The sequence below is a fragment of the Scylla paramamosain genome, chromosome 3 (genome assembly GCF_035594125.1).
Source record: "Scylla paramamosain isolate STU-SP2022 chromosome 3, ASM3559412v1, whole genome shotgun sequence".
In the NCBI taxonomy this organism is placed as follows: domain Eukaryota; kingdom Metazoa; phylum Arthropoda; class Malacostraca; order Decapoda; family Portunidae; genus Scylla; species Scylla paramamosain.
This window is the reverse complement of record NC_087153.1, coordinates 37,819,677-37,843,023: the sequence shown is the minus strand read 5'-3', so window position 1 is coordinate 37,843,023 and position 23,347 is coordinate 37,819,677. Positions and strand designations below refer to the sequence as shown.

The 23,347-nt window shown below is 40.0% G+C and overlaps 1 protein-coding gene across 4 annotated transcripts in view; it reads left to right on the top strand.

The window, feature by feature from the left end:
- Nucleotides 1–5,556: 5,556 nt before the first annotated feature.
- The window catches only part of LOC135095063 (ras GTPase-activating-like protein IQGAP3), a 30,763-nt gene continuing 12,972 nt past the window's right edge, over nt 5,557–23,347 (top strand). The window contains exons 1-16 of one of the 4 annotated variants that reach the window (XM_063995742.1): nt 5,557–5,677; nt 6,678–6,944; nt 10,112–10,208; nt 11,698–11,932; nt 13,321–13,465; nt 14,056–14,213; nt 14,518–14,652; nt 15,900–15,984; nt 16,094–16,188; nt 16,466–16,667; nt 18,528–18,688; nt 19,231–19,365; nt 19,682–19,838; nt 21,162–21,301; nt 21,775–21,962; nt 22,494–22,635. In XM_063995742.1, coding sequence (XP_063851812.1) covers nt 10,144–10,208; nt 11,698–11,932; nt 13,321–13,465; nt 14,056–14,213; nt 14,518–14,652; nt 15,900–15,984; nt 16,094–16,188; nt 16,466–16,667; nt 18,528–18,688; nt 19,231–19,365; nt 19,682–19,838; nt 21,162–21,301; nt 21,775–21,962; nt 22,494–22,635 — 2,043 coding nt within the window. In that variant the 5' untranslated portion in view covers nt 5,557–5,677; nt 6,678–6,944; nt 10,112–10,143. Of the gene's footprint in view, nt 5,678–6,612; nt 6,945–7,632; nt 8,076–10,111; nt 10,209–11,697; nt 11,933–13,320; nt 13,466–14,055; nt 14,214–14,517; nt 14,653–15,899; nt 15,985–16,093; nt 16,189–16,465; nt 16,668–18,527; nt 18,689–19,230; nt 19,366–19,681; nt 19,839–21,161; nt 21,302–21,774; nt 21,963–22,493; nt 22,636–23,347 lie in introns of those variants that run through there. The other 3 variants (XM_063995732.1, XM_063995752.1, XM_063995722.1) reach the window with 3 other exon arrangements.

Here is a 23,347-nt window from a genome sequence, read left to right as displayed (position 1 = left end):
ACCAGAACTGGATGGGTCTCCTCACCCTCCAGCGTCTTCCAGCCTCTCCTCCTCCTTCCCCTCCTCCTTCCCCTCCTCCCTCTCTTTTATAATACCCCTCCTGTCTCTTCTTCCCCTCAGCAACCGTTCCAACCACTTTCGTCAAAACGTCTTCAGTATTTTTTAGTTACATTTTTTTTTCCTTTCGTAGCTCATAAATGCTGGCGCCCGCTGGAGACTCGCCTGTGTGTGTGTGTGTGTGTGTGTGTGTGTGTACTGAGTCGTCCCGCCCGCCATCCAGAGCTTAATAATAATAATTTGAAATTTACTGAAGATGATTAATATTTTCTTTTCTAAGTGACGCATCCATTTATCTTTTCTCTGTTTTTCAATTGCACTGTGTGTGTGTGTGTGTGTGTGTGTGTGTGTGTGTGTGTGTGTGTGTGTGTGTGTGTGTGTGTGTGTGTGTGTGTGTGTGTGTGTGTGTGTGTGTGTGTGTGTGTGTGTGTATGTGTGTGTACTTGTGACCACTAAACACATTTGTAGTACATACCATCCTCGCATGACGCCTCCCTTCTCTACCATTCGGCACATCTTTCCTTAATTTTAATCCCCTTCTTTCCTGTACATGCTTGTAGATAAAGATTTCATACCTTACTTTTACTCCTATGAGGTGCAGTGCATATCTCAATGATGAAACGGTTATACTACAAAACATAACTCGCGTAACAACAACAGCAGCTGTCCCTCCCTTATCAAAGTGTGCTGTAGCTGTTCTGAGGCTGTAATGTATCTGTAATGCAGGTAAAAGAACAGGAGGAGGAGAATGAACAGGAGAAGGAACAGGAGAAGGAGCAGGAGGAACAGCCACGCCCTTTCCACTGCAGTTTGGTTAGCTGCTGTAGTGTTCTGGATTCCTGCGTGAGGCAAGGACATCCGCTGCCCTCCTTTAGCTTCAAGGTCGCACCCATGCCTTCCCTCTGCTCCACTGCCTCGTAAAGTTCACCTCGAGCCCTCGCTGCAATCCATCTCCCTCTCTCCCCCGACCTCCTCCCCTCCCTTCCCTTCCTCACTCTCCGGTCTCCACCACACCCTACTCAGTGCTCTGCTTCACTCCTGCCCTGTCTCTTCTTCTTCTTCTTCTTCTTCTTCTTCTTCTTCTTCTTCTTCTTCTTTCCTTTCATTATAATTGTTTTTTTTTGTTTAATTATTATTATTGTTGTTGTTGCTGCTGTTGTTGCTGTTGTTGTTGTATATTTTCAGTAGTATTAGTTTCTTCTAGTGCTCTCTCTCTCTCTCTCTCTCTCTCTCTCTCTCTCTCTCTCTCTCTCTCTCTCTCTCTCTCTCTCTCTCTCTCTCTCTCTCTCTCTCTCTCTTAAATTAACCACTGCAAAACAAAGTGATATTATTACTACTGCTGCTGCTACTACTACTACTACTACTACTACTACTACTCTCCTCCTCCTCCTCCTCCTCCTCGTCGTCGTCGTCTTCCTCCTTTTCGTCTTCCTCCTCCTCATCGTCATCGTCCTCCTCCTCTTCCTCCTGCTCACAGAACTCACCTCTCTACATGAATTATCTTGTGTCGGTCAGTGTTCCTTCTGCAGTCTCTTTACTTTCTCATGTTCTTTTGTCGACACTAAAAGTACTGCATACTCTAATACTACACCACCTCGTTCCATTACTATAAAAAAAAAGAATAAGTTCCATAATCATTATAATATATAAGAAACACACACACGCACACACGCACACACACACACCATTATTCACCACCACTATCACTGTTATTAATAATTTTGCTCCTACACTGTAACCATAATATACAATTAACTCACTTAGGAGCTCTGGCCAAGGGCAAAAAAAAATCTAGAAAAAAAAAAGACCCACTGAAGGTACCAATCTACTCGGAAAAAAACAACCATGAAAACCCGCATAACTACATTTTTGAACCTTAATGATAGTTATTGTGAGAATCCAGTGCGTTTTGAAATACAAGATAGAGAGATGGACTTGCCGTGGTGTTATAAATGGTGGGAGCAATAGAAAAGATATAATAGACCGTAGCAAGTAAAGAAGACAAGTGGAGATACGTGGCCAACTCAACATTTAGGAAGCGAAGGAAAAATGGTATAGTATCCCCTTTAGTGTAAGGTTATTGTCTTCTAGAAGGTTAATTGTGACTGTGTATTGTGAGTGAGGGATGAAGGAAAGAGAGACAGTGACGAGGGAAAGAAGAGAGTGTGAGGAAGTAAGTAAAAATAGATGTAAAATAAAGAAAGAAGAAAAATAAAAGAGGGTCATGCAGGCTGGGAGAGGAGGAAAACGAAGAAAGAAAACGGAAATAAATATTTTAAGACAAACTTTCCTGTAACTCTTTTTTCCTCTAATGCCACCTTTACCACCAATAACAACATGGATCAATAGATAAATAACCTATATCTAAGAAGCAGTGCATGAAAACTCTAAATAATATCACTTTTTTGTTACAGTAGTAGTAGTAGTAGTAGTAGTAGTAGTAGTAGTAGTAGCAGTAGTAGTAGTAGTACATACATTCTTGCCCCTCTCTATGAACTAACTTCCGCTAAACCTCTGTACCACGTAAATAAATAAATGGAAATCAGTAAATAAATAAACAAATCATGTGGTCTGGGTCTTGACGTCAGCTGGCGGCCTGGGCAACACTCTAGCCACTCATAAGAACCAGTTTGTCCTCCCCTATCACACCCACGTTATGCAAGGCCCACATCCCTGCCTGTCTCCCTCCTATGGGTGCCTGGGGGGGTGGTGAACGTGCTGGAGGACCGATGGGCGTGGAGGGACGGCAGGTGGGTGTGCAGCAGCTGGTGTTACTGGCTTTTTGTGACGTAAGGGAGTGGAATCTTCAACTCCCTCCAGATCCACTACCATATTATACCACAAACGGAAATGGGGAACAAGACACCACCACCACCGCCACAGAAACAACGATACTAACGAACAACATGCATTGATGAGAACATAGAAGCGTTAAAAAAAAATGAGACTGTAAATAGTTAAAGCCACAATCCTTTACGCGAGACATCAATCCACAGCGGTGTTTCTTTTTTTTTTTTATAGCACCTCATAGGGATGCTGAGATTGTTTTTAGGGGCAGCTGAAAAATAATGCACATGTGAATGTCCAGTACCTGCGTACTAAAGTATCTAGAGGATTTTTCATTTTTTTTTTTTTTTAATGTGATAAATTTTTAACCTTTTTCAACTGTTAATGCAACTGGCCACTTCTCTCTCTCTCTCTCTCTCTCTCTCTCTCTCTCTCTCTCTCTCTCTCTCTCTCTCTCTCTCTCTCTCTCTCTCTCTCTCTCTCTCTCTCTCTCTCTGTCTCGTAAATTAGCTGGAATACGAGAGCTCCACATCAAAAAGAAAACGGAGACCCGGCGGTAGCACCTGGTTGAGAGCCTCAAGTACGTTTTCTATGGCTTATAGGAGTAGGGGGAAGTCTTCTATATCAAACACCTCCACCTCGACCTCGTCCTAGGAGGAGATGGAGCAAGAGGAGGTATGGACTTTTTCTTTTTTTTTTTTTTAATTAAAGGCCGCTTTCACACCAAGGTGGCACGTCGCACGTGGCAATTGGCACGTGGTAAGTGGTAAGTGACGAGTGGCACGGTGATTTCAGACCAAGGTAGCGCGTCGCCACGCGGGGTGGCAGTCCACAATGCACAAGATGGCATCATCGGATGAGGTTATTGTTGCTTTGATTGATGCTGTAGTCGCCCGCAGAAGAAGAAAAAGGAAGAGGTACTGGATTCATCCGTATCTTAAAGATAATGTAGAAGCTCACAGTGTTTTTGTAGTTACAAAGCAACTAGAGCTCGATGAAGAGAAGTTCCAGCTTTTTTACAGAATGCGGAAAGAAACTTTTTTGCCATCTAGTGACCATCGTGAGCCCCTTATTGCACCGGAAAGATACTAACTACAGAAAATGTTTGAGCGCAGAAGAACGACTACTCATATTTCTAAGGTATGTATGATAAATCATTATTGTCTCCAGCAATTGAAAAATATGGTTGAAACAGTGACACGAAGTAATAGACGAGAAATACATTGCAATTTATTCTTTTTATCATTATTAGTAGTAGTACTATTATTACCTATTATTATTATTATTATTATTATTATTATTATTATTATTATTATTATTATTATTATTATTATTATCATCGTCATCATCATCATTACAACTACTATTACTACTATTACTACTACTACTACTACTACTACTACTACTACTACTATTACTACTTCTACTACTATAGCCAAAGCGATAACTCAGCACCGAGTTCCAAAAGGGGTCATAAAAAACATAACATTGGGTGTTTAGCAATAGTCATGACCTTTTCCAGTATACTTTATTATCCACTTAATAGGTTTTCACATATGCATAATGACTGACAAACACCAAACTTTATAACAGTACATGAAATCCTGAGAAGCTGTCTTGATCCTGAGGCTCCATTGTCACTACTGCTTGTTGAACCATAACGTCATGTTCTTCGGGATGCTGCAGAGAGCTGTCTGTTGAGTGTGAATATACAGAGACACTAGATGATTGAGAAACTGACCCTTCATTACATACTTCATCTATGAGTTCCAATACTTTTATTTTAAAACGTCTTTTCTGTGAACCACTGAAGCCTGCCACGTCTGGTAGAAGACTCTTGAAGAACTGAAAATCAGGATTTTTTGATTCCTCACCAGATTTTTTGGAAATAAAATCAGCTACGGTTCTTTCAAAAGGATCACCTGCAGCTCTTTTTCTTCCCCGTTTGGATGAGGTAGCAAAGCTTGGGAGTGATGGATGATTTTTTGTTGTCCTTGGAGTTTCGAGTCCTTCCAATGCTTCACAAACAGGATCTTCAGGATCAACATCGTTATCTTCCACGTCAGCAGGACCTTCATTGTCATGGGAGCTGGGAGAAGGGACTATGTCACTATGATCATAGGCTAGGGGATGGGGAGGAGGGGGGGTGCACCAGGCAGGAGGATAGAGGAGAGGAGACAGCAGAGGCGAGGTGGTTTTTGATGATGCGGGTGTTTGAGTGTTGTGTGCCAGTGGTCGCTGTGACATCACGAAGTCCACCTCTCCCTTTGCTTATCGCGCTCCACCGTCCGCTCACGCTTCATATCGCCGTCACTGCTGTCCCCCCACCACTACAAGCCTTCCTTAGCCCTCCAGTATGGTCACCTCCACCACCATATCACATCCCTACCCTACCGCGATACCATCTAAACTTGAATCATTATCACCTTTCTATTAATTGTATACATAGCCACCACAATCTCTCTCTCTCTCTCTCTCTCTCTCTCTCTCTCTCTCTCTCTCTCTCTCTCTCTCTCTCTCTCTCTCTCTCTCTGCCATTCGTCTTCCTCCCACACACCACCACCACTACCTAAACACTCATATTCATCACCTCCTTAACCACCACCACTACCGCCGCCACTTTCGCTCTCCACCACCATTGCCATTCCTACCATTCGTCCTCCTCTCCCCCACCACCACCACCTAGACCTACATGATTATCACCCCCGTTATCGCCTTTACCATCACCATTAACACTTTTCAGTTTATCCACTCCCCCGTTCCACCTTGAGTCTTCACATTTGTCATGTAGCACTGGGAAGGACGGGACGAGACGAGGCGGGGCGGTTACTAGGTGAGTCACGAATCCGGTAAAGGAAGGACTATTATCTTTTTTTTTTATCCTCTTCGTTTATAGGTAGTGGTGGTGGTGGTGGTGGGGCATGCGGCGACGGTAAATACGAATAGAGATGGATGGAGGTGTGTAGGAAAGGATTTAGAGGAAGTAGAGACGTAGTGGAAGAGAGACAGACTGAGGTGGAGAATACAAATGGGATTGGAATGTATGGAGAGGGAGACGGATAGAGATAAAGAATGCAGAGGAGAATGAGATATACAGGAAGGGAGACAGAGTGGGATGAGAACATAAAGGAAGTTGCAAGGAGCCACAGTACCCCTACACGTGGCAGTCCCTGGAGAATACACATACGTAGGCATGCCCACCAACCTTTCCTCTCCACAAATTTGTTTGATATTTTCTTAACCCTTTCACTGCTATCTGGTAAATACTTACAGCTTTCCTCCTCCATTAAGCACTCTTAAGACAGCCACCTCTAAACACCATTCATATATATATATATATATATATATATATATATATATATATATATATATATATATATATATATATATATATATATATATATATATATATATATATATATATATATATATATATATATATATATATATATATATATATATATATATATATATATATATAACCCGTTATTTCTTGTCCTATCCATGATTAATTGTTAGCACATATCAGACGAGCGTCTGGGATGAAGATTAAGTAATAAAGCAGCACAACGTAGGAACAAATGGCAGAAGCATGTTGGCCCTTACGAGGTTGTTTATGATAAGCTACAATATATTCATCAAAAGATAAGAGATAAAGTGAAAGCGAATGAGTGAAAGAGATGAGTAGTAGGAAAAGAAGTGACATAGGGTAGGGACACTGGAGCGGGAAGAAGTGAGTCAGAGAGGAATGGTGGTGGTGGTGGGTGAGGCGGCAAATGCCCCACAATTACCCTTCTCTGTGGGTAAAAAGCTTCATTTAACGGCCTTTGCAGGATAACCAAGTGCAGTTTGAGGCTGTTTATTCGTCATTAGCCTGAACGTCTTCCCACGCACACACACCTGGACTGGTTTGGGCGTGCGGCCGTGGGTGTGGAGAGCAAAGTAAGAGAAAGAGAGGAAATTTGAGGCGGGTTGACGACAGCGGCACGAGGCTCTTCACACTTTACCTGACTCGCGGCGCCCCTGGGGATGCGGCAGACAGGTGGCCGCCGCCTTGGTTCCCCAGAGGCTGAGGAGGTCCAATTTAACTCAGCACTATGGTGAATTACAATACGTAGAATTTACTCTTCTAGGAATGTATATATTTATTAACTAACTGTTCTATTTTAGGTTTTACTTGGACTTATCTAAATACAGGTTTCTAGTCCTGATTAATTTTGTTATTTCTGTTATCAAATCTAGCTAATTTTTTTTGTTGGCATCGTGTCGCTAATCTGACGTGTTCCTTGTTGCTAGGCTGAAGTGTTTTTTTTTTTTTTTTCTGACTGCCTTCTCCAAATTTCCATCTTCTTTTCTCTTCCCATTCCCCTCTTCGTCACCAGAGGCACGTGCAATCATTCAGTGCCACAGTCAATGAAGTCCAGCCATTACATTCCAAGCAATGCCTCGAAGAAGTGTGTGTGTGTGTGTGTGTAGGATTCTGAAATGGGTGGTGGTGTGAGAAGGGGCGAAGATGGGTGTCAGGCTGTCACACCATTCACCAACTCGATTTGTGGGTTTATTATGAAGGCAGAACATTTAAATCTTCTCACTTTCTTGACCGTGGCGTCTGTTCATAATGCAGCGCTGGCAACAGTCGGTACCGCACCCGTGACTCACGATGTAGCCAGAAGCACGCACTATAATGTGGCTTGGACGTTTTAATGTATCGAAATAAAATGTTATTCGACAATATTAGGCATCAAATATTATCAAAGCAAGATATATTCCAGGGAAACTATCTCTATAAAAGTTCCGAGATTCATCAATTTTTTTGAATACCGCGCGGTGAATGCAATTTGAGAGCCAGAATACTTCACAGGATAAGAGCATCAAGAGGTATATACGCATTTACCCCAGTCTGGGTGTGTTGGCTGCAGGTTGAGCAGGCACCCAGTAATGTCACAATCACTTCCTGCATGTTGATAAAATAAACTTGTACCGGCGTTCGCTTGGAGGAGAGCCAATCACAGCTCGAGATTCTCCCCCAAGTGGCCAATGGGAGCGCCGGGCACCAGCCAATGGGAGCGGTGCGGCTCTCCATATGAAGAAATGGCGGGTGTGGAGTGAGCACTGAGCTGGTTTCGAGTGTGTTTTTTACGCGATTATTGCTGACATAGGGAGAGATTCACCAAGTATGGCCACCCACAGCAAAGGTAATGGACTCTAGCACTACTGCATGCACATATAAGGTAAATAAGTGGTAAATACAATACTAGATAGACATATAAACATGTTGGAAGGAGCCATCAGCTGATTCATCCTGTAAACAGAAAACGCTCTCAGGTATTTGAAATTTCTAGGTGTACACAGTAATTCTGAGATGAGTAATGAATAAAGCTGGTATAATATGACCCTAACTACGTGTGTGTGCTTGGTGAGCGTGTTGTAAGGTGTGTGATGTGATGGGGAGAGAAGTGGGTAACCAGTGACGGGAGTGCCTGGTGCCTGGGGTCAAGGGGCGCCAGGGTTGGGTTTCAAGGGGCGGACTGGCAGCAGGTGCGGGTAGGTATCTCGCTCTTGCACACTTGAAGTCCATATTGATAGATACTGTGGATACCTCTCCGCTGTGCATGAAAAGGAGAGCTTGTTCATTTGATTTGGTGCGCTGAGGAGTTTTGAGAGTAACTTGGAGAGTATTGTGTTATGTTCCCCAAACTAGAGCTACGTGGTGCAGTGACGTGGGTGTCAGTCATCAGTAAGGGTAGAGAGTGTGACTGTTTTTTCTATCAGTAATTGTGTTGATGCTTAATTGATCAGAAAAGATTAGAGTACTTTATTGAATTCTTTAAATTTTCTGATATATATGTATTTTGTAGACTATTTGTTACTCGTTATAGATTATAAATTTTGTACATTATATTCTCCCACCCTACATTCCTCAGCCTCAACTTTCTCCTCATAGCCTTTGCATTCCTCCCTTTTCTTCCATACAACTTACATTCCATCACCAGCATATGGTGTCACTCATTCCATCCCCTTCTATCCATGAGCAAACTACATTCTCACACATTCTCCCATTCACTAGCATATAATCAATTGCAGACTCCTGGATCCTTGAACACAAAGCCACTCGTCCTTCTGCCAGGATCTCGTTCAGGTTTTCCATGTCCATCTCATTCACAGACTCATCAAGCATCTCACTATTCATATTCATTTGCTCACCTAAAATAAATATGTATGCATTCATGTCTCCCATAATCATCACTCTCTAGCATACTCTTATGATCATACCATACTTCCTGCTATTCTCTCCCTTTCATTGTCATCTGTCAAGTACACCACTTTCCATGTTTGCCTGTTCACTCTGCTCTTACTGCTAAAATGTCCTCATTCATGTCACAAGTTCCTACATCTAAATTTTCTATTCTGATTTCCCTTTCCTTCCTATACAAAAAGACTACTCCTTCTACCCCATCCTGAACATTCCATCTCTTTCCATTCACCACATACTCACTACCATCCAATTTCACAACATCCCTCAAATGTGTCTTGACCATTCCATCAAAATACCATTCATTTAATTCCTTAGACACATTCTAAAATTTCCCCATGCCCCATCCTCTCACATTCACACATCCATTTTCTCACCTGGTTGTTGTCTTCTCTTCCATTCCTTGTATCTTCAGTTGTTCTTCACATCAGATCCACACAGCACACTGTCCTCCCCTTCACTCACTCTCACAGTCTCGCTCCCATCCTCACATTGCTGTACACATTAAGGTGAACTTCATCCCTGGCATAGAACCAGTCCTCACCCAAGGTCTGGTCCAGGTCCACTCAGTAGTAATGCCATCATGATTACTAAATAACATTTTACTCTTAGGAAGATTCATGCAAGAAGCCAGTAGACCTACATGTGGCACCCTCAGTCTAAACCTCTGGCATGAAAGGTTTTTATTCCTTGATATTTTCCAGTTAATTCCTTTTGCAGAAAAATACATGTAACAAGTCAATTATTATCATCTTTTTGTAGTACTGACCGTTAGCCTGACCAGAATATCTGTTTAGGACTTCTTGGCCTGCCCATTTCATGCCTAGTATCACTGGACATAGGGCAGTAAGTTCCTGCCACGTGAATTGATGTAGCACTAGCAACCTGATTGCCAACTCTGTTCCAGTCATCTATCACTATTTTTGAATCAGTTTCTTTGTCTTTTTTCTCCCATCTACCTTTTTAGCATTTGGAGTTCTTTGCTGCAACAAAACATTGTCATTATCATTGCAGGTGCAGGGGACGGCTGCCATGATGCACAGGAGATGGATGAGCAGCGGCGTAAGAATGTGTCTTACCAGTACTTGTGCCACCTGGAGGAGGCCAAGAAGTAAGGCTTCCACTCACTATCACACTGAGAACCTGGGACAGGACAGGACAGGGCTTCTGTGTCATTTTACAGATAACGTCCCATACCGTCATTTGATCTTTGATTGTATTTGATTATGTCATATTCCTGATGTGTGTTAGATAGCAGGGAAATAAGAAGATTTCTTGTTTCCTCATCTGTAGCATTATGTGACAGCCTTCCATTACTTCTCTTCATGAAAACTATGTCCAGTCAGGATGGATTGTCAGTGTTCCTTGTATGTGTTCAGTCGTCAATATGTTTTGTCTGAAGTGCATCCAGAAAATTATTAGTCTGTCCAAAGCCTTAAGTGCTGACCTGTATCTTATTTTCTTTCTCTGATATATTTTCAAAATTGAAGTCCCAACATATAAAAGATTTTGTTTATCTCTGCTATATTCTTTGTGTACTCTTATGAGGTCACCTGATTTGTTTTTAGTGCTGCTATTGTCAATTTTTACATATTACTCCAAGGATTTTCCCTCCCTGACACTTCACTGGGTGGTCTGTTCTACCTTATGTTGCACAAGGTGGTTTGCTGTATCTTGATCAGCCATTAATTTTTTTCAGCTTAGGGTTGTGACTTCCTTTTGAGTGATTCCATACCTGTTAGTGTTAAAAATATTCCTGCTAATCTTTTTCTTAATTGTTTGTTTCAATAAGGAAGACAAAGTCAGGACATTCTCTCTTGATTAGGCTGCTCAGTTCAGCTGTCTTTCTGTCTAAGATTGTGTAGAAGCATTTAAAGGTCATATTTAATTGGTCTTTGGATGGGGAGTTCTCAACACATGGAGATTTAATTTCTGTAGCTCTGGTAGGACCTGGAGTGAACTGTTTACATCCTGCATGGCTGTCCTCTCCCACAAGTACCCTGACACTACTGCACATTTCCTGCAGTCTGTTATCTTCTTGTGAGTCTCCTTTCTTCTCATTGATATATTGATTATTCATCCTTTTCTCTGGCAAACCTTGGAACTCCCACAATTTGTTATTCCACTTTATGACTACAACTGTATTATGAGAAAAGTATCAAGACAGCTCAAGAATAGATAAGGTAGTGAGAACTCTGTCATCCTCTTGTGAATGGCAATTAATTGGACATTCCATAGTCCATGACCAGCATCCTTTGCTCATAGATTATAGAAAAGATGGCAAACATAGGTGGTGGAGAAATTAGTATTGCATTGCTGGATATCTACACTGGTGCAACAAACATCAAATGTAATTTTCTTGCATCTGCACAGACACCTATTGTTACAGTGGGCAATATGCTCTGGATTTGTTATTGACTTAATGTTAGCTGCTGAGCTTGGTTTGCATTTTATGGCTGGGTTCCAGAGCCTGCTTTCATGATTTTTCCTGGGAGAATGTTGGTACAGGGTAAGAGTGATGCTGTCTCCCCCTCATGACACTGATAAGGCTTGGTAACTGAATAACAATCCCAGGCTGATACAGTTCACTCAACCCACAGATGGATGGAAGCTTGCATTGAAGAAGAGTTGCCCGAGGCTGGGGAGCTTGAGGAACAGTTGCGCCATGGTGTCTACCTGGCCAAACTGGCACACTTCTTTGCCCCAGAGACAGTGCCGCTGCGACGGATATATGATGCTGACCTGAACCGCTACAACACCAGTGGTCTGACCTTCCGACACACAGACAACATCAACTACTTTCTCAAGGCCTTGGAGAAGATCAAGTTGCCCAGTGTGAGTGGTGGGGTTAATGATGGGCTGAAGTGGAGGGTTGGGGAGGTACTGTTGTCACTTGCTAACATTAGAGTCAACTACACTATACTCTTTTATTCTCGGAAGAACGTTTAGTCATTGGCTGAGATCCATTATCTACTCCGCCACATCCCATAATTTCTCTTAAACATATCAGTTCTTTTTACTTTTTATTGAAATTCAAGTATTAACTATGGATTATTTAGCTCATCAAACCATGCAGTGCTACAAATGTTTCAGGTTTTAAGATAATAAAGTCTGGTTTTTACATAACCATCACATTTGACAACATAGCTTTGTGGCGTTGTCATTTAGGTTGAGCAACTGGGGTGCTTATTGATAGGGTCAGGAGACTCAGGTCAGAGAGAGGGGTGGCTCAGTCTCTCGAGGGACATTCGCACGATGGAAGCAGCTCCCAAGTACTCATGTGTTCTTCACATCTGGGAGAAATAACTTATTTACAACAAGAATAAGTATTTTTAGAAGAGAAGGGCCAATAGAGGTCCTATCATTGCATCCCCCAGAGTAATAGCTTGAACAGCCAAAGGCACTAATGTGAGTGAGACGACAGGGTGACGAATCTGCTCTGCCCCAGATTGAGATTACACGAAACATTTACCACCAACAAATGAATTATAGAAAAATTGTTCACACAGTATTATACAGTACTGAGAGAGAGAGAGAGAGAGAGAGAGAGAGAGAGAGAGAGAGAGAGAGAGAGGACAATTACCTGTCCTTTCCACCAAGGTGTTATACGATAATTGGTTCTTTAGAGACAGCAATGCAGCTCGCAGGGAACTCCCCTATTTGGCCAATGCCCAAACATTCTTCCAGGAGTTAAAACCCTATAAGCTTGTGCTGTACACTAGGTATTGCTTGTTGAGGTCAGTGATGTGACCTTTTTATTTTATTTTATTTCATTTTCTTTTTCATTAAGACCAAAGCCCTAGATTTCTTTTTATTGTTTACATGATAAGTAGACATGTGCAGGAGGATACTTCTTATGGTGTACTGATGGTGGAGGGACAGTTAGAGTAATGGACTGCCAACCTAAATGGACTAAAAATTAGAATAAGAAAGATAAAGAATAAATAATTAAGAATAAAGAATAAAAAATTAGAATAAGAAAGATAAAATAAAGAATAAGAAAAAAATAAATAAATAAAAAAATAAAAATAAAGAGAAATTGATGGAGAAGTGAAATAAGTTCCGCTTGGGTGAAGAAGGTAAAGAGGAGACTTTTCCTGCAGGAGAATCATACAACCAATTGATGAGTGGTTTCTCTGTTGATTTTGTTTTCAATTATAGTTCCCTATTTCTTATTTCTTCTGTTCTTGGTGTTGATGTAATCTGTCTGTCCCTGTCCATAGATCTTCTATCCAGAGACAACAGACGTGTATGACCGCAAGAACATGCCTCGGGTGGTGTTCTGCCTCCACGCCCTCAGCCTCTACCTCTTCCGCCTGGGCATTGCACCACAGATCCAAAACCTCTATGGGAAGGTCAATTTCTCAGGTGAGGCCACACTGCACAAATCAGAGGTTGCTTTGTGTTCATCATCGTCGTCTTAATTTGCCTGCTTAGTTAAGAGTCCTGGAGTGCCACAAGATAGCCTTTCTGTAGATGCTAGATCCATTTATGCTATACTCTCTCTCTCTCTCTCTCTCTCTCTCTCTCTCTCTCTCTCTCTCTCTCTCTCTCTCTCTCTCTCTCTCTCTCTCTCTCTCTCTCTCTCTCTCTCTCTCTCTCTCTCTCTCTCTCTCTCTCTCTCTCTCTCTCTCTCTCTCTCTCTCTCTCTCTCTCTCTCTCTCTCTCTCTCTCTCTCTCTCTCTCTCTCTCAAGTCCTTTGCTGCATTAAGCTAACCTGTTTTGAAATTTCTGTATTGCTTTTACATTTGTTGAAGGTATGAAGGGTTCCATTCCTTATGAAGTCATCTCATCTTGAACTGAGAAAAGCCCTTTTTCTCTCACATTGATTCAAGAAACCACATTTTGTTTGCCAATAAAAGAACCATTTATTAGTATTTTCACAAGTTGTCTCTTGCTAGTGCACTATACAAAACAGTCATTCATTTGAGCTTACCAGATTGCCTTTGTGTTCTCAGAGGAGGTGATGGAGGCCATGATGAAGGAGCTAGGGAAGTATGGCTGTCCATTGCCACAGTTTGGAAAAATTGGAGGCATCTTAGCCTCTGAGCTGCCTGTGGATGAAGCAGCACTGCATGCTGTGGTGATTGCTGTGAATGATGCTGTGGAGAAAGAGGTGAGCTATTCAGAGTTCCAATGATATCTCTTGGATTGAATAGGATAATTGCAAGGAGGTATGGTAGGATGCTGTATCTAGGAAAAGACAGAATTCCTTCTGAGTGATGAAGCAGTGCCTGTGCACAATGAGTTGTGTACATATGAAATACTTTCTCCTGAAGGCTGAGAGAGAATATTTTGCCGTTTTTCATTGGTAATATAAGAATATTGCCTCTCCACTGTATAAATTGAAGATATCATACAATGTGATAGTTTGAGCTGCCTTATGTTTTTCACTCATCCCCCTTCCATGCCTCTCACAGGACTGCTCAGAACTCCTGGTGACCTTGAGCAACCCTGTGTGCCACCTCCAGAATGTGTGTGAGGCCAATGTAACCTCTTATCTACAGTGCCTTGCAGAGGCCAAGGCCAGGAAGAGAGAGATGGCCATCAATAAGGTGAGTTCTGGGAATAGAGACACTCACAAAGGATGAAGGTGGTTGTGCATAACTGAGGTACTGTTAGATGGGTGAGAAATAGGAGGACTTTCATTGATTGACTTGTCTATCTGATGGGCCACTCCTATGTTTTATCGATGGATTCTTATATACCTCTTTGTAAGTTTTATACTGTTTAGTTTCATTCAATTTACTCATAGTTTAGCAGTCATATTGTATTATCGATAACAGTGATGTGTCAGATCTCTACTTCTGCAAGAGCCTCCACAGTCATAATACAATCTGTTCCAATTAAAAAAAAGAAAAAGAAAAGAAATCCATATCAGTATTTGCTATCACATTTTCTGATTGCAAAAATCTCTGCCTCCACATCAAAGAAACATGGAGATTGTGAATCTGTGTGTTTTTGTGTTTATAAGGACAAGTGAGAGAGATGGACTGGGAGTGTAAAAGAGAGTCCAGGAGTCAAAAGTGTGTGAATTACAGCAGGCTAAGTTTCAGTGAGTGAGAATGAGGGTTGAACAGAAAGTAAGGGTGACTGAGTTGTGAGATTAATAGTGAAAATGACTGAACAGGAAAGATTAAATGAGAAGCATGAATGAGAGTCAGTGTAAAGAAGAAAACAAGCATAAGATTATGAAAACAAGTGAAAGATTGAGTGTGAGAGAGTAAGGATGGAAGTGAGTGCTAATTAGAGTGAAACTGAGTGATAGAGAAAGCAAGTGTGAAAGTAACCAAAAAATTAAATGTGAGAGTAAGAAGGAATGATCCTGAGAATTGCTAAATAGAATGAGAATAAAATTATACAAGAGAATGAGAAGGATGGAAAGTGAATGCCATGAAATGAGTGAAGGGAAGAGAAATGCATGATGAGTTGAGTCCTGTCCTACATCCTGGCAATACTTAAATGTTCTCATACATTTAAGTGTGGTTCAAATTCATTACTATCTACCACAGCCACTGAAGAAAGATCACGGACCTGAAATCACAATTTGGCAGAGGACACACTATAAAGATGTCATCACACAACACACGAAAGAGAATTGGACAGTTTTAAGGAATAGAGAGAAAGTCCTTAAGAAAATACAAAATGCAGAACTTATCATCACCAAATGTGTGTGTGTGTGTGTGTGTGTGTGTGTGTGTGTGTAATCAGCAACCATAGAAATTAAAAGAGCATCTCCCTTTGGGCATTGTGCATTAAAAGTACCCATGTAGTGAGTTAATGTTCTGTGATGTATCTACAGAGTCGTGACCAAGACTACATTCCTGATGCCTATGATGAGCTGCTGACTCAGGCTGAGATTCAAGGCCACATCAACCATGTAAATGGTGAGTGTCTGTTGTGGCTGCATTTTCCCTTACCTTTACCCTGTCACTTTATCCCTCTCTGTTTTTTCAGTCTGTCTGGTCTCTGTCATAAGTTTTTATTTTATTTCAGTGTGTTGTGCACTGGAGATAGTGGAGGATGCTGTGAGAGAGGGAAGCACTGCAGAATTGTTGCAGGCCCTCTGCACTCCAGCCCTTGCTCTGAAGGTGAGCTTGTGTGCATTTAATGTAAGAAAATATTTCACACTGATTTATGGGAATTGGTCTTAGTTAAGGAAGACACGCTTCACTAAAAATCTTTCAAATGAATCCAATACCTATGTAAGTATTATTTATCTTTATTGCTGGTAGTGTTTTCTACTCATACCTTGAATTGCCTGTAATATAAGGAAGATCGGTTATTTTTAACCTTTTATTGCACAGTTGTTACCAACCTCCTTATCCCTACTATTGCCATGCCATTCACTTTTGTCCTTTCTGTCAGGAGGTGGAGAGCAGCCTCGGGGACAGGTATCTGAATGCATTGGCTCAGGAGCTTGAAGAACCTTCCCACATGCAGACCATGAACCACAGCCACAACTACAGCCTCAACACTTCCATGCTGCCAACCACCTGCCTCACCAGGACTTCCCTTCAGACAATCCTCTCAGCTGTCCGGAGGGAGGCTGCTGCTGCTGAGAGAGAACGTATGGGAAAACTAAGCTTATTCTTTACTGTTTTTTATTGGTCTGTTCTGTCTTTATCTGATGCCTGCTCCTGCTTTTATTCATTACTATATTAATTTATAGCTAAAAACTATTAATGTATCTACCTAGTTACTAATTTCTAATTTTTAAAAGGTTTTATTTTGTATCAAGAAACCTTCCAATGTGTGGCACTTTTTTTCATTAAAGTCTTGATCTATTTATTGTTGTGTTAGGATGTAATATCTGAGGTGGTTGACTACCATTTCCTTCACCTTTCTCTTTTCCATATTGGAAGTATTAGGCATTCAGACGTACATCTCTTTTGGACTGTAAACAAATTGCTATGAAGTTTCAAAGTTTGTGAACAATGCTCTTGCTGGTTTTGTTTTGTGTTGAATTGCTAAATCAAGAAAATTTTTGTCTTGCATATGATGTAATTAAATGATCTTGTTGAAGAAAACTTAAAGACTGGGATGATGAAGAATGAGATGTTCTGGTAAATATTTTACAACAGAGTTAGTGTTCTCTTTATTTATTTATTTATTTATTTATTTATTTATATATATATATATATATATATATATATATATATATATATATATATATATATATATATATATATATATATATATATATATATATATATATATATATATATATATATATATATATATATATATATATATATATATATATATATATATATATATATATATATATATATATATATATATATATATATATATATATATATATATATATATATATATATGTTACAGTCAATACCTGAATCCAGACAATTTGTAAAGTGACTTATTTTTTCAGGCAATTTGTGAACTGCCTGGTTAGGTTAGGTTAGGTTAGGTTAGGTTAGGTTATAACCTAACCTAACCTAACCTAACCTAACCTAACCTAACCAGGCAGTTCACAAATTGCCTGAAAAAATAAGTCACTTTACAAATTGTCTGGATTCAGGTATTGACTGTAACATATATATATATATATATATATATATATATAATTTTTATCCTCACAAAATCACAGATACATCTTACAACAGTTGTCTTTGAATTACAGTATTTCTAATCAAGTTGAATAATTTCACTATACTATTCTTGCTGTCAAAAGAACACTTAGGTGTTGGCCAAGCCCCATTAGCTACTCTACCACATCATAGAATTTCTCTTTATTATGTCAATTCTTTTTACTCTTTATTAAAATTCAGGTATTAAGTATGGATTATTTAGCTCATCAAACCATGCAGTTCTGCGAATGATATGGGTTTTAATATAATACTCTTGGTTTTACATAAACATCACAACATTTGACAACGTAACTTTGCAGTGTTGTCATGTAGGTGGAGAGCACTGTTTTGCTTAGGGGTTCAGGGGTCACTCCCTCATGGGCCACCACCCACAATAGAGGCAGTGCCCAAGCGCTTGCGTGTTCTTCACAGCCTTGACTTTTACATAAACTTAAAGGTGATGTGGAAGAAAAGTCAAAATATGAACAAATAAATTATAGAAAAGACTGATTCACCTAAAATCACACAATACTAAGAGAAAGAGAGAGAGAGAGAGAGAGAGAGAGAGAGAGAGAGAGGGGGGGGAGTGAAGTGATGAGGTAGGAGATTTGTCAGTCCCTTCCTCCAAGATATTAAACTGATAATTGGTCCTGTAGACATGGGGAATACCCCCGCACAGCCAATGCCCGAGTGTTCTTCCAGCAGTAAGAAGACTATAATTTTGTATTTTTTTACCCTTAGTCTATACTAAAATTATCTTTCCCAAACCCAATCTGTAGAAAAAAAAAACAAGAAATTTTGTTGTAATTTGATCTTGTGGGCCTCTGACTCAACAGTGAAAGAAGGTGTGGCAGCAGTCAACAGATGCCTGAGCTGTGAGGTGCCAGGAAACACCTTGCTGGCTCTGAAATCACTTGGGGACAACATTCCATCACTGCTGGACTTTGCTGCTCCACTCTACCATGAGGAAATGGCTGCCATCCGCCAAGATGCACAGGCAGGTGTTCACTTTCGTGCAAGCTCAGTGTCTAGCTAGTCATCGTTATGCTAATCTAGCTTTGTATTCTGTTTTAAGTAAATGGAATAAGTGTTGTATGACAGGCCTTGTCATAAATCTCTCTCTCTCTCTCTCTCTCTCTCTCTCTCTCTCTCTCTCTCTCTCTCTCTCTCTCTCTCTCTCTCTCTCTCTCTCTCTCTCTCTCTCTCTCTCTCTCTCTCTCTCTCTTTCTTGCAACAGCTTTGGAGAGAAAAAATCACTGTTGAATGAGTTCATTAAGAGGATGGCAGTCTTGTAAAAATGTCCGTGTCCAGCAGAGAGCAAGAAAGAAAAAGAAAAAAAAACACTTCACACTGTTATGCAGGGGGAGAAATCATGGTTTTATTGCTAGTTCAGCCGCAATGTTAGTGGGATGTCATGGTGTGGCTCTTGACAAGCTACAACACTTCATCTTGTTATGGTGTGATCCAGTTCATGCCATTCATTTGACACCATTGAGACCGAGTGGTGGCTAAAAAGTTTATGAAGGTTGATTGTTGCAGGCTGACCTGAGCCTTGAAGAAATCCGGGGAGGAGTGCGCCTACTGTCAGCTGTGGCCAGGGCTAATGCTGCTCTCAGCACTCACAGTCCTGGTGAGCTGTGGTTGTACCTCTCTGACCCTCAAATATACCTGGAGGTGAGTTGGTGTGAGCCACATTGGCCCGTTATGAAGCTTCTGAGACCAAGCAAATATCATAGGTGTGTTTATGGTGTGTCTTAAGTGTTTCAAAGTTTCCTTGATTATACACATATTTTGTGATGTGGCATAGAGTATGTAGAATTTTTCTTGGTAAATGGAGAAATAATGATGAAAATTATTTTTGAAACAAATCACGGGTGTAAGTTTAGGAGTGGTTCAGGGATTAGTGATGCACCACAAGTTTAAAAAAGGAAAATATATCTTATTAAGAAGAGTAAAAGGGAGAGAACAAAAGTTTTGGCTGTCTTCCCAGGGCCTGGACGAAAGCAATCTGCAGGAGTATTTCACAGCCATGAACAGAGTCCAGCAGGCCAAAGTGTCCTCCAGTGACCCTTGCCCTTTCCTTACTTATGTGGAGCTCCAGCAGCTGGTTGATGAAGTGAACCTCAAGGTGCAGGAGGACAATAACAGTGAGTCTTCAAGTCTTGCCATATCTCTCTCTCTCTCTCTCTCTCTCTCTCTCTCTCTCTCTCTCTCTCTCTCTCTCTCTCTCTCTCTCTCTCTCTCTCTCTCTCTCTCTCTCTCTCTCTCTCTCTCTCTCTCTCTCTCTCTCTCTCTCTCTCTCTCTCTCTCTCTCTCTCTCTCTCTCTCTCTCTCTCTCTCTCTCTCTCTCTCTCTCTCTCTCTCTCTCTCTCTCTCTCTCTCTCTCTCTCTCTCTCTCTCTCTCTCTCTCTCTCTCTCTCTCTCTCTCTCTCTCTCTCTCTCTCAAAATACAGAACAGATCAACATTAAAGAAATAATATGACACAATGTTATTGCATATCATATTCATAATGTTCAATTCCTGATTTCAGCAAAGCCTCAGAAAGTAAGTCTTAAGTGACAGGATGCCAATATAATTGTGATTTCTTCTCTCTCCCTTCAAACATTTGTATGAGATATTCCAAAGAGTCAAATTTATTTATTTATTTTATTTGCATTTGTATTTGCTGTATTTATTTAATTTTTTTTACTTATTAATAACATCTTTTGTATGTTAATGGTATCTGAAAGTACACTTCAGGAAAGCTGTATATTTTTATTTTATGCACAAAGTTGAGAGATCATCATAGTTTTCCTTCAGTATATAATGGAACATTGGCATACATTCATCCTGTGTCCCTCTTACATAAAAAATTTATATATATATATATATATATATATATATATATATATATATATATATATATATATATATATATATATATATATATATATATATATATATATATATATATATATATATATATATATATAAATGCTTTTTACAAACCAAATATGGTTTCCAGTGCACCACAAAATTACTTTTCCTGGTACATACACATAAGTATAAGGGACAGTTCATTCAATGAAAGAATTGTTCCAGTGTCTTTCCATCTGTCTTCTTTTGAGACTGTCATCCTGCTGCTCTTCAGAACCTTATCACAGCCATCCCTTTAGGAGAATGCATCAGATGTGAGAGAGAGGCATTAGGGAGAGAGAAAAGAAATCACAATTATATTGGCATCCTGTCACTTCACAATCTTATCACAGCCATCCTTTTAGGAGAAGGCATCAGATGTGTTTATATATATATATATATATATATATATATATATATATATATATATATATATATATATATATATATATATATATATATATATATATACATACATACATACATATGCCAATTATTTGCAGCATGTGACTGTATCATTTGACTTAATTCTCATTACTTCATTAACAATACTAATACTTATGTCACATGACAGAGGTGAGGGCTATAGCAGCAGTTAACACAGCAGTGAGCAGTGGCGGCTCAGAAGACACCCTCATTGCCCTCCAGCACTCGTCCCTTCAGCTTGGCTCTGTGGCTCCCAAGGATGCCCTTCATCACTTCCAATTGTTGAAGGTAGGGAAGCAGTGGTGCTATGGCTCACTCTTATTGGACAGTGACTGGCCAGCTTATTTTAGACAATAGACTGTTAAGGATCATGAAGTTTAACTTAGATGCTAGGGAAAATTTCAGGCTGTGCCATCCTTGCTTTCTGTGATACCGGTGCTTCTCTCACTCGTGCCTGAGTCACTGGAGTCTGCCACACGCTGCTTTGCATTTTTCCCATTGCACAGTGGAAAATGCTTCATGTGTGCACTGCTGCAGTCACAGGGCAGTAGTACCCATGAGGCTAGGGCCTTAGTAAGGCAGCAATGCCTTTTTGTTGCATTGGACTTACCAGAAGTACTTGCTTGAATACTTATGTAAAGTGAATCATTATCATTTGTCTTTGGTTGTCTGTGATCCAAACTCTTTAGCATGTAATCCATGGTGTACCTTAGATTAAGGAATGGCTCCTTAACTTTCTGGCATGATGTCTTGCCACATAGCTGTTGAGGAGTGCTAAGAGTGAGATGATGGGGAGCAATGCAGCAGAGCTGTGGCTGGAGGACATCGTGGAGGTGGTGGAGGCAGTGGAGAGGCATGCAGAGGAGGCTGGGCGGGCAGCTGGATTGCTGGCTGCTCTCAATGGATCTCTTGCCTCAGCCAATGACAAGACTGTTGTGTCCATCCTCAGGTGGGCAATGAGTTTTCTGTTTCTTATGTCATTTGTATACATCATCTATTCTGGGTCATGTCTTGCCAGGTACAGTCAATTTGTAGTACTTGATTACCTTGATTTTATACAAAAGTGGCATAATCATATAGCTATCATCATCATCATCATCATCATGAAATGTGAAAGCCATGTTTCATTACATGAGTCGGTCTTTGTTCCATAATGGCAGCTTGCCAAGCCTCACTCGTCTGTAAGTTATTTTGCATTATAGGTCCTTCCTCAAAAAAGTTTCATCCCATGTATTCATTGGCATACCCACTGGCACTTTATATTCTTATTCAAAATATTTAATACACTTAACCTATTCATTCTCATCTTTTCCATCTTCATGAGCAAGCCAGTATATGCTCTCATTGCCTCACTGAAGCTCCATCCTGACTGCTACTTAATGCCACAGTTGTTTGGTTATCCTTCACAGAAAGTTACTTTTTTTTTTTGCCTGGAGATTATGTATATTTGTGGTTTACTCACTGTATTATTTTGCTGCAGAGCTCAGGATTTGTCCTACCTCCACATCAAGAGCAGCACCATCCCTAGCATTCTAGATACTCTGAAGCAAGTGTTTCAGAAGAAATCAGCCAATAAAAACAAGTGCCCTTGGGTGCCTCATACCCTTAATGATGGTTCCAAGGTTAGTTTATTGTGAACTTCAACAGCACATGAGATTTCCCCTTATTCCTATGTGTTGTGTGTGCATGCATGCAGATTAATATTTGCATATATATTTATATTTTGAATGTTGAATCTAGAAACTGTTTTTTTTACCATTGCTGATTTCATGGCATTTTTCTAAGCACATTTGGAGAATGCATTTATAGAAAACTAAATATCAGTTACACACCATTTAGGTTCTTGAAACAAGCAAATTTCATGGTCAAACTACAGGGAAAGAAATACAATGAAACACTTAGTTTTAATTACATTCACCACCATTTCCAGTTTTCAGGGAATCCTGCATAGAGACATTAAATTGCTTGAATGCTTCAGTACCTTACACAAACAAAAAAATAGAGACCATTTTACTTGATATTTAATTACTCAGAAATATTGTTTTCTTGTTTACCTCTTCTTAAAACTCAGGCAAGGAGACTATTCACTTATCTTTAAAACTAACTTGCCAATTTCAAGAGTATTACTCTCATATTCATTTTTCTTACATGTTATCTTGCTTATGCAGGAAATGGAAAGTACTGAAAAAAGTATTTTCATATGAACAAATAAGTGGTTTACACCTTTATATATATATATATATATATATATATATATATATATATATATATATATATATATATATATATATATATATATATATATATATATATATATATATATATATATCTTGC